Raw genomic sequence first — 12686 nt, forward strand, 5'->3', positions numbered from 1 at the left:
TCCGGCGTAGCACTAAGTCCTCTAACTGACTTTCAACCCTGTTCACAGCCAGGTTTCTAAATGATGCCTTTATTTTCCCTGTTCTTCCCAGCAGAATTATGTTATTATTCTTGCTGTAAATCTTGAGCAACTACTTCTTGTTTGTGAAAAGTCAGACAATCCCTCTAGCACTATTTGATGTAAAGTGAATTGCACAAAAGTTATTTATGTGACCCATTTTTTTTTTATTTGCCTGGTTTTTTTCATGGTAGTGAATATGCGCTTAAATTTTATTTGAGCCGTTTAGTCTTGTTTTTCATTCAATACCTGCTTCTTTTCTGGGATGTGTTTGTGCACGTATCATACTCATGGAGATAATCATGATAGCAGAGTATCAATACGAGTATATATTTCTAAGTGAATTTAGTGCTCATAAAAGGTCATGTAATGCCACCTTCTCCTCACTGGTCTCCCCACTGCTCATCTCCCTCCGAACAGCTGCTGCTGAAATCATCTTCCTCTTCTGCTGCTTTCACCTTCTCATTCTGTGACAGAATGTACCCCTTTGTCCAAACCCTACACATTATAGTAATAATCTTTGTACAGTGTATGTCTTCTAAGGCACCATTCGAAAACTCATAATTTGGTGATCGATATTGTTCTGATAAAATATGTGTGGCAACATTGTATGTGAAGTTTTATAAAATTCCACTGCATGGTGTTCTTAACCCATGTTCCAAATTGACAGGTTTCAGAGTAGCAGCCATGTTAGTCTGTATTCGCAAAAAGAAAAGGAGTACTTGTGGCACCTTAGAAACTAACCAATTTATTTGAGCATAAGCTTTCGTGAGCTACAGCTCACTTCATCGGAGCAGCTCACGAAAGCTTGTGCTCAAATAAATTGGTTAGTCTCTAAGGTGCCAGTAGTACGCCTTTTCTTTTTGTTCCAAATTGAGGTTGGCAAACAGGTCTGTGTGCTCTGCTTAATTTGCACTCAAGCAGTAAATAGAGCAGTGGTGGACAACCTACAGCCTGAGCTCCAGAAGCCCAAGTCAGCTGATCTGGGCCAGCTGTGCATATTTAATTGGTGTGTAGACATAGTCTTCGTAATCAGTGATGTCAGAGGTACTGACAGATGTAAAACGCAATACAGACACATTACGTTTGTCCATCACCAACAGACCAGCACCATCTCTGTGCAATGCCCAGGTCTAAAATCAGAATCAAGAGAACCAAGGAACTTTTGCAAACTCCAAAGAGTGTTATATCTGCCTTACCATAACCTCTGACTGAGCTCCACTAAATGCATATCTGTATTATCAGAACAAATTTAAAAAGTGGTATATATATTTTACATGGCTCATTGTGCTATGGGAGATTTACTTTTTTTAAAATAAAAGCTACAAGGAGTATCTACTGAGAGCACATTAAAAATCTGAACTTTAGTGAATCTTGTGGAATAAAAAGTTGGTTTTTTACCTGGTCATAACACTCATCCCAAATATACAGGATCTATATTATATTTTCATACTTAAAATACATGTACACAATTAATGACCTCTCATAATAATAAACAAGAATGGTGCTCTCAGTTTATAATAGTAAATTTTAATTTGTCCTGCTTTCCTTTCATATAACTACATGACTTGCAGCTACTCTGTTAAATGCAATTTTCTTTTCAATTAAGGAACCAAACACTATATTTCAAATTGGTACAGTATTTCTAACTTCAATTAAAGAACAAAGATCATTTCATTCTAGAGGTAACAACAACATCATAATCCCCAGATGTTGCAGTTTGACAATCCAGAAATGACAGAAAATGGAACTAAAGTTTGCAAGAGGAAAAGGCATGGCAAAGCATGACAACATCAAAATGATTTGGGATGTCTGTTCATTCTCTTGAAATTGCGTTTCCAGTAGCTCGTGGTTGCATGATACAACACAGATGCGTAGCGCCTAAGAAGGGATTTCTTCAGCAGGTTCCAGCAATGTTACCCAGATGTTAGATACTGCCTTTGCAACTGTTTTTATTTATTTATGTAGGCCTCATGCTAAAACAGTATGAGCAATAGGACTTTATCTGGAGAGATTCCTTTATTAGCTGCAAACCAAGTCTGGTGGCACATTATTTAGAAATTGTATGGGCACATACCTGCCTTTTACTCCTTTTGTGTCTTGGCTTTAGAACAAACTTCTGTGATGTGGTATTCATTTGCCAGAATTCTAAGTGGAAAACAAAGTCAAATACATCTAATGTTCACAAAAATATATATATATATCACTTCACTCCATAACCTTGGGGCAGCATATATAACAAAATATGGATATTTTCATTTTCTGTGAATTAGATCTGATAATGATTTCATTTTTCAATTCTTCTTCTAGAAAGGAGGCAACATTACAGCTACTTATCTTAACAGTAAAGAAATTATAAAAATTCTGCTATTAATAATGCAGGTCTGCTAATATAGCCATTCTGTGGACTTCATCCTCAGAAGGTTTAACTGATGTTCAAAGACTAAATTTCACCAAATACTGTGTGGTGAATATTATTCGTATGCTGCTACCATAAACTGAATCATATTTTCTGGAATGCAGGAAACAGCCACACTTGCAGTGGCTACATTAATTCAATTTGATTTCTCTTTGTGTTAATTTATGCTTTAAGGTACTGTATTCACAGGGTATAATGCATATTAGAGTTGGGAGAGACCTTCTGGGGTGTTTAGAATCCCCACCGTCAGTATGATATTACCCCACACTAATCCCACTAGGTCTTTAATTTTTTAAAACTTCTAACCATGAGCACTGAGAAGTTTATTCTTTTGCCAAATCCCATTTTACTAGGTGCTCATAAACCCCAGTGATAGGTACAGTATAAGCTAAACAAAACACAAGGATCTCACCATTTTTAATATCCAACCTGAACTTTTCCCTCTTTAGTTCTAGATTCTTATTCCTTGTTTCAACGGTGTCTACTGCAGACAGAAGTCCCTTTCCTTCACTTGTATTATCAGCTCTCGCATTTTTATAGTTTTTGCATATCCATTTAATCACCTTTCAGTGAGACTACATGAAAGTTCCAGCAATCTCTCTCATTTTATATCATATCCTCTTTAATATTCTAATTTCCCTTCTCTGCTCTTTCTTTACCTTTTGGAGGTACTAATCATGAAGGGCTGAGAACTGTTTTCCGTATTCCAGAGTAATTTTAGCAAAGCTGGTGAAGAGGGCTGTGCAAAATTAGGCACTTCCAACTCACATATCTTTCCACTCAAGGTTTGGTTTTGTAATGAAATCCCAAACCACCTGCGTTCACATTTGGTTATAAACATTTCCAACATCTCCACTTCTGCTCATACTGCATATACTTTATACCAAGAACTGCATTTGTACACATGATCCGAACACCAGGATAAAACAACAATGCAGATTCAGAAAGTGAAAGGATGGCAATGGCTGCTAAGACCTAAAACTCAAAGTGGACCTGCATGTTTTACTGAACTACATCTAGCTATAGGACATCAGGTTGTAGTAATCAAGAGTTTCTAATGAAAATACATATCAGAAGAGCTCATCTCCCACAGTGGGGTGTGAGCAAAGCACAGTCACAGATGCTATACTTATTGTTAGAGCTGAGAGAATAACTGATTTTTTGGTTCGATGGCCCAAACAAAAAAATCCGAAATGATTTTTTTTCCAGGACAACCAGAATCGAATTTTTTCATTTTTTCTCACTGAAATGTAAAACTGAATTTTTTTTTGTTTTAAGTCAAAAAATAAATTTTGTTCAATCCAGAATGAAATTGCTGTCTGTTGTTGTTGTTGTTGTTTCAGTTTTTTGTTTTTTAAACAAAAAATAAATCCATTTAGACTTTTTAAAAATGTTCTTTTCTTCCTGGGCGAAATTATTTGCCAAATCTGACCCAAAATCATGAGTACTTTCTGTTCACGAAACTGCATTTTTGGCGAATTAACTATTCTTCCCAAAAATTGTTGCCCAGCTCTACTTATAAACTTTCTCATCAGACAATGTCTGGTACTCACTTAAGATCCAATCCTGCAAAAATTTATGCATGTGAATAACTTCACTCATGAAACATTTGAAAAAAATGGTATTACTCATCTGAGTGAAGTTATTCACCTGCATAAGGGTTTGCAGGGTCGGGTCCTCAGTCTGTATTCCACATATGTTCTGCATATTCTTACAGTTCTTCTTATAGAATAGAAAATGTGAATACTTTTGAAGACATTTTGCTGCAGTACAGTAACTGAAATGCTAAGTGTAACAAGGTCTTCAATGAGAGAATAATAGGAAGATGATCAAACTAATTCAATCACAGCCAGGGTCAGCTAACCGGGGCTTCTGTTATCCCTGATGGCCACTACCCAGATCTCACAACGAATCAACACGAACCACTTTCAAATTTACTGTTACTTGTCTGTTTTCTGTGAGTGCTTTTATATATCCTACCTATACTTATATTGTAGATCCAATCCATGGTTTGGTGTCATACCACCAACTCTTAACTTTTGATTTAAGGATTTGTAGGGCTGCCAGAAGTCAAATGGTAAAATTACAACTTTTTAGTCGGTGAAATAAAATATCTTACATTTATATAGCATCTCAGACTACTTTAATAATTTACAAACTATTTAAGGATCATTTCACCTACCATAAAAATGAAGCCATATCTGGGGTGGAATGTAGCAGCTTTGTAACAGCACACAGTAATACTTCACAACATTTTACAAGTGAATGATAATGACGAGAACATGCATAGTGCTTTCCCATCCCAAAGTATCTCAGGAAGAGTATCATGACCAATTGAAATCACAAAAGAAATTGAAATAGAAATAGGGATGTAACAAACCAACTTGGAATTTGATAACTCCTACTTTGAAAAAGTTCTATGAAAACTTTTATGGCCACTGAAGATCATGACATCTACTTTGTCTCATCTGAAAAACAGCACCTCCGAGGGCATAGTGTCTGCTATCATCATGCCAGAGCACTGACTGATTTAGTATGGACTCTGAGGAAAAAGTACCACCTACTGAATCGCCAGCCTCTTGAAGAACCCTGGATTTCTCTCTTCAAAGTCCTAATCCTCCACAGTCAGTGACATTTGACAGGTGCATAACATAAAATGGTGTATCTGCTGGCCATCACACAGAGGAGTATAATTTATTCTCTAATAATATTTTTTAATTCCCATGGAACAGAAGAATATAAAAAGCTATATTGCTACTGATGAGATATCATACCATTTGCTTTGGTTAATACGGATAGGAAGTCACCCCAGTCTGTTAATCCACCATCAATGTAAAAGACTTGTGGTACATCAAAGTACATTCATAATGCAGCACTGACAGGAAATCTTAAATTATGCACAGAGCCTACTAAGGATAAGAACAAATAATTCTTGAATCAAATTAGAAGTTTCTGAAGGCATGTAAGTCCACAAACAAGGTGGGGGGATAAAGAAGAAGAGAAATATTGGCAATATAAAGTACAGGGTAAAGCGCATTTTGTTATAACAACAGTCTTATAGGACAGGATTAGCAAAATAGTCCTGCTGCAGTAAATAAAAAAGTAAAAACCAAAAATACTACAAGCTAGCAATTGCAAATATATCATATCTGTTAAAGGAAACAGACAGAAAAGTTTAAGCACTGTAAAGCCACTACTCCCAGTTATGATACCATATATATCACTGAAGATCCAGAGTGAAATCCTGGCCCCTTTCAAGTCAATGGGAGTTTTGCCATTGACTTCAGTGGGAACAGGATTTCATGTTAAGTTATTTATATCTCCACTCAGCATATGTATATCACACAATGGGAACTACACATACTCTTCCAATAAAACTAAAGACGAAGTCAAAGGAAACCTAAATAAACAGCTCATGGAAATAATGAAACATTAGTTTTTCATTAGTATAAAATCTGCTGCAGCTGCTAAAACTTTCATGACAAACCTGAAACTGAGGACAGGTTTAGTGATCACAGAGCGAGCAGTCAATGGGATCCACAAAGCCTATAACATGTTGTTATGAAACTCGCTAGTTATAATTAACCTATTCATGTATGGGATCCTACCAAGCAGCTGCACAAGATTAGTGTCATATGCAGTTTCTCCACTTTGTTAGTAGTCATATACTTAAGTTATTTTGATTAGTATTCCGCAATTTGATTAAATGGCAACATTTCCCCATCTCAGCCAACACAGAGTTTTCTGAAACTGCCCCAGATGGAAAGTCTCAATTTTTGCAAAGAAAGTTTGACATACTTTGAAGGTCAAAGGGTTTTTGGGAAGGTGAAATGATAGATATCTGATTTCAGAAAAAATGTTTTTCATGTCATAAAAAATTCAAAATTACATTTATTTTTTTCTCCAGAAGTCTGTGAAAACATAACGTTTCACCACTGATAAAGTCCTTTGCCTACAAGACACACAATTCTAGTTCCAAAAGATTTCATCCTTTACTAACCCATTTTGAGAGAGAAGCTGCCGACTCAGTAGTCACACTACCTCTGACTCTTTCAGAAGACATCCTCCAGAGTGCATCCCACACAACGTGAATTTCCTTATTAGGTCTCATATTCCATATTCAGTGCAACACAGCCCCAGTCCTCAGTGCTACCATATTATAAACTAGACATCTGTAATTGTCTTGAAGAAATCAGCAGTTTAGTACAGGTCTCATTCCTCCAGAATAAGCTATATATGGAGGAAACTACATTTCCAAACTGATAAACCCTTGACAAAATGGAGATATGCCACCCCAATGTAATTTAAGATGGAAAGACTGAAGCAGAAATGTTAAGAGTCAGAACTAGGATAAAACTTGAAAAATCCAGTTTCCTAGTCCTACACTCAGACTAGTAGACCATTCCTATATCTCACAGTGGGGGAGGCCACTGATGTTCATCAGTCATTGGTAACTAGGGGATTATTTTGATCAACCTTTAGGTTGCCATGACCTTTTATGTAAAGTACATATTGCATGTGTAATGGCATATAAAGCATTCAATTCTTCAAAGTTTATTAAAAAAATATCAACAATATGAAGGCTGAGGTGAGGTCTGAGTTAATTGTTAGGTTTCTTCTCCCCCACTCCTCCCCCATGTTTTTTTTATGTTTTTATGTTTTTTTACTTAAACAGAAAAAGACAGATTCAAGCAAACAAAAGAATAAAACTCCAAAGAAGATTAGCAACCAAATATGATACACAAGTTTGGCAAAATAAGACACAAGTTAAAAGAAGAGAGCATTAAAAACATCATACCATATGGCAGGTCATCCAAAGGAAATTCAAATAACCTGGATTTGTAAACAGAGTGGAAATGGAAATCCTCCTGAAATAGTAAACAGTGGCATGCATTAAGCCAAGATAAAATGAACCATCCTGTGAATATTAGGGAGAAAGAAACCCTTTTGCATTAGGTACCAAACCAATATGTTGGGAAATAATGGAACACTGGAGATTATCAAACCTCAAAGAACTTTATACACATTGTAGATTCTTCTCCTCCTCTCCCAATTATGATATGATCATTAAGGCCCTGATTCAGCAAAGCACTTAAACCTGTATTTCACATTTAATATACAAGTAGGTCCTTTACAGTGAACAGGCCTAATCACATGCTTAAAGTTAAGCACATGCTTAAATGTTTTGCTGGATTGGGGTCTAAATTTTCTAAAGTTAAATAATATGAAATGCAAATGGATATGTATATATATTGTTTTAACTGATTTTCAGTACTGGCAAATGACCAAGAGGTTGTTTTAAAGAAGCTACCAAGGGGTAGCTAAGACATGTATTATTGGAGGAAAACTTCTGTAAACCTCCTCCTGTTTTCCTGATACTGTATTTAGATATTGGGAACTCAAATACTAGACGCAATATACTGCCTTTGGTTTGCACCTTTAGAGCAATATATGAAGTTGCTGCTGAGAGTGGGAGGACAAGGACTCCCACTGTGACCAGCCCCAACACTAGAGGTGCAAGGCTGAGCATAAGGCTTCTTTTGTTTTCTGCCTCCCTTGTGTATCTGAATACTGGATTAGCTGAAGTTCTACTTACGTGTGAAGTGTGGTTTTCTTCTGGTTCAATAAGATAAGTATGATTCCCATCATAGAACATCCCACTGTTAAAGGCAGGAAAAGTGGTAACATTGAGTAGAGATTTACCAAACATTTATTAAAAGATTAAAACAATTTAAACAGGTAACCCATGAAGGGGAGGCTATGAACTTGAAATATAACCATTAAAAACAAAATTAAAAGCAATTTCAGGTATTATCCCAGTTTCTAAGTCCTCGTGCCAATTTTTGTGATTTTACAACCAACTTATCCTTTTAAAAAAAATGTTTTTCCTCTTCCTTGTTGTAGTGATAAAGAGCTAGACAGAAAGAGCAGCAGAAACTGACTGACTGACCCAGTTCCCAAACCTAGTGTGAACCCCGCTCCCTGGAACAGATTGTTCCTACTTCTGACAGATACTTAAGAGGTCTCTTTACATACTCTGGGAACATATGTATAGCTTGTCATGCCAAAATAAAGTATTAAACTGAGCTGACTCTTGGATTTTAAGCTTTTTGGTGCCATAAGTCTGTCTGCCTGCCTGCTCCTACAAGACCCAGCATAATGGGAACACTTTGGAGGTAAACAAAACAAGGTAAACAAACTGAAAAAAAATCAAGAATAACAATTTTTTTCTCACACATCAATTTAAGTCCTTTATTAAATTGTTTTTGGAAAAGACACAAATAGGTTTTATATAAAACAACATCATCAGAAATATTCCATGAACTGCCAGAGCCAGTCTCCCATGCTATGTTGCCCTTTCATACAGTATGTATTCTAGCATATGGAAAGCTTTCACTAGCTCTTGTGGTATTCCTCATTATACGTACAGGGAACAGCTCTCACACAAGTAAAATCTTCCAAATGGAAGAGGAATTTTAAGGGCGCCAACTATATGCATGCTTGTTGTATATGCTGGAAAATCTGCTTCTGTAATTGCTCTCATGTGAACAATCACCAATTTTCCAAGCTAACAAAGGTGGCACATGGTTCAGTTCTAACCACAGGATAGGCTCAAGCTTTAAGGGATCCTAAGTGTAGGTAGATAGCCTATGGTAATTAAATTACATGGTTGTGCATTACTGTTTATAAGTAAATACACAGCAGAGGTGAAATTCCCCACTGTGCACTCACACAAGGCCTATACACCACTTAAAATCCAATTTAAATCCTATTTTGAGTTTAAATGGGGTTTAAGCTTAAGCCTTGCACCAGATTTATGCACAAAAGTGAATTTCACCCTAAAATAAAATGATCTGATATGGAAAATGTTAATTGGCAGTATACTAAAGAGGTACATTTCCTACCCCACCTCCCTTTTCATCTTTATCTAAGTCAGCCTTTTCTTGCAATTTTTTCTTTATTACAGCAGCATGTGTGTGTTGTTGAGATTAAGTTGTGTCAGCATTTCCTTTCTAAAGTGCTTCTTTCAAGATTTTTAAGACTAGCTATAAATATGAGCTGTAGGCTCAGACTTGATATATACTGCACAACCTGAACAAGGGAGCAAGATTTTTTATTTTTACTTTTTTTGCAAAGTTTGAGGGGGGTGGGGGGAAAAAGCAACCCATCACATTTCATTCTTTAAGTGACAGAAATCGATATTGGCTTTTGGCTTATGCGAGTCAAATATGACATTGATTTTTAAAACATTTTTATAATTAATTTTTGCATTTTTTTCACTAAAATCAGATCTGACCTTGACTATACCCAGGGAGCAGCTGTATTGAGTAAAATGATATCATTTTACTCTGTTGGGGTTTTTTGGGACCACAACTACACATTAAACTTTTAAACCATTACAGCTTTATATAAACCTATCTAATATTTTCCTAAATGTTGTGTATTTACAGCTCCACCGAAGTAATTATGGATATATATAATATAATATAATATAATATATAACTCATATTAGCAGTGGTTATAAATACATATTTAATTCAAAGCTATTCTATCCCTTTGCAGATAACCTGTAAATATTTTGTATAAATTAACTTGTTCTATGATGTTTAAAATAAAAATCCTAGAGCCTGATGAAGGCCCTCATTCTAAGAATAAAATGAGATTTGGGACTCATCCTGCAGATTTTAAGTATGCAAAACTTGCTTTGCTATCAATGGCAATTTTACATGAGTAAAGTCTGCAGGATTGATCAGTGTATCAGCATTTGAGGACTTAATTCACATTCTCAGAATAAAGGGCCTCCTATTTGATCATTTCACCCAGCAGAATGGACCTTTGATCAAGTCAGAATTTGATCAATCCACTCTAATAATGGTACATGGTAATAACATATTTACAGTCAAACTACAAACCTGATCCGACTTAAGTCAATGGATGTTTTGCAATAGACTTCAACTTAAGCAGTCCATATATTTGAATCATACACTAATAAAAAAGTTAGATCCAAAGTAGTCATAGAATACAGACCATTTTTGAAATCTGAATCTTTACTATGTCAAAACTATACCCAAACATATTGTAACAATAAACATCTTGTAAATCAATTTGATCTTAAAATAGCAAGACTTTTAATTTCACCACCAGTGGGCAGCATATTCATGGTCCAACAAGAAAACATATCTATCTATGTTACAGGCCTTCAAACTCTTATTTTAAATTAAGCCTTACTATAGCATGTCTATAGCTATTCTGATAAGCCCTTCATTTCCAAAAAATATTTCTATAATTCTCAAACTGACACCACTGTCCTATAAGCTGCTATGTATGATGCACCCTGTACCCACATGCTAATTTCAATTGGGGCGAGGAAGGAGTCTTCCTGTGTGAAGGAGCTTGCAGGATCATGGCCTAAGAACATATTTGAATGTTTTAAATGCTATTACATTAGAAGAGATCATTACTCAATAATCTATCATCCATTATTAAGAATCAGTGTACTTTATGCTATACAATATACAAAGGAATACATGGTTCTCTTCCAAGGAGCCTGTATTGTAATAGAAAATGCATTAAAATACAGATTAATAAGAATATATAATTAAGCACATTCTTTGAAAGAGATTCAATACTGTATTCCTATACTCCAACATTCCCAACAGGTAATAGATATATTTACATCACTTGACTGCAATGAAGAAAACAAAATGAAAATGGCAAGTTATTTTGCATTTATTTCTATATTCTTCTGTAAGGAACATGAACCCAAGAGCTAAATTTAAGAAGAAATGTGGACACTAGAAATCCTAATAATGAGTGTGGCTTTTTTCAAAATGTTATATTTTTGTTTGAATCTCTGCATTAACCCACTGTAGACTGTGGCTACTGGACATCCCAAATAAAAACTTGGCTAACTAGGAGTTAAGGCCACAGAAGTATATTGCTTCTTCAACGCAACTACCAAAAAGAAAGAAAATTAAGAGTTATGAGGATTCCACCATTGAACCCACTACCTTATTAATTTACCGAACGAGAGATAGACATCCCTAAAAAGAATGCAGGTATTAATAGCTAAAAAAATCACAAGATAAAGTTAAATAAACAATTCTGGCATCAACCTTGGCACCTGATCTACACCCACCCACCAATAATATAGCTGTTATAGGCTGGGACCTGGAGGATGTATTAAGCAGAGGAAAAGGCTTGAGTTAATGTTATTATGTAATTAATGAATTAATGAATAAATGAATAAATCCTAGATATGGAGAACATGGAGCTTATTGCTCCTTTAGAGGCATCTTCTCCAGCTATTACAACCCATAAAGTTCACCATAGAACCAGCCCTACAGACTTTATTAGATGGTAATAGCCCCCAGTTTCCTCTGCTCCAGAGAAATACTCCAGATCCTGGTTGGAGTTAATGAAATTAAATGCCATCGTGAATCAGCAGTACTTATTCAGTATTTGAGGTCTACACACGAAAAGCACTATTTAAAAGATTATACAGATGATGATGATGATGCTGTGTCGCACCTGAGTTTAACATGACTTATTAAGGAAACACTGCATTCTCATACAGGGTCCAGGAACACTCCAACCTCTTATATTGTTTCAAACTGTCCCTATTGTGAAATAGGAATCTATTGATCTTTGTTGCTGATATACGTATATAGGTATTTGAAGATTCCTCCCTAAAAGGAAAAAAAGAGATGTACCTAAGAGGGCTGAACAAAAAAGGAAAAGATAACAACTCTTCATCACTCTAGTTGTGTAGCTGCTTTAGAAGATACCAACACTGATAATTAAGCACTGAGAGAATACAGTGAGAGGGTTTCATCCTGAAGAACGAAGCACCAAATAAAGGCCAGAAAGGAATTTTTTTAGTCTCTTTTTCCCTTTTTCCCTAAGCCCCTGAAAGTTAACAGGGGTCACAGACTATAATCCAAGACCTAATGGATCACAACTGATGGAAGTCATGCTGTTAAATCTCTGCAGAATGCACTAAAATGCTACTATTTTTAGATTCACCTTCAGCACAGAACCTGAAGTCAGATTTCTTGGGTTAGTCCTCACTCCTAAATCTTGATTACAAAGGAGATAAAAGCATTATGATACAAATAATCAGACAGAAGACTGCAGTGATGCTAAAATAAAAACAAAACCCAACAAATGTAACTAAAAGAAACTAACGGAAAATATAGAAGTCTGATAC

The 12686-nt window shown here is 35.7% G+C and overlaps 1 protein-coding gene across 8 annotated transcripts in view; it reads right to left on the bottom strand.

Moving 5' to 3' along the window:
- The window catches only part of ADAM22 (ADAM metallopeptidase domain 22), a 192118-nt gene that overhangs the window by 64296 nt on the left and 115136 nt on the right, over window positions 1–12686 (bottom strand). For all 8 annotated transcript variants that reach the window (XM_074945972.1, XM_074945969.1, XM_074945967.1 and 5 more), the window contains exons 6-8: window positions 8073–8136; window positions 7275–7344; window positions 2135–2205 (exon numbers count right to left, since the gene is read on the bottom strand). In XM_074945972.1, the coding sequence (XP_074802073.1) occupies window positions 2135–2205; window positions 7275–7344; window positions 8073–8136 (205 nt within the window). The remainder of the gene's footprint in view (window positions 1–2134; window positions 2206–7274; window positions 7345–8072; window positions 8137–12686) is intronic.

The sequence above is a fragment of the Natator depressus genome, chromosome 2 (genome assembly GCF_965152275.1).
Source record: "Natator depressus isolate rNatDep1 chromosome 2, rNatDep2.hap1, whole genome shotgun sequence".
Lineage (NCBI taxonomy): Eukaryota > Metazoa > Chordata > Testudines > Cheloniidae > Natator > Natator depressus.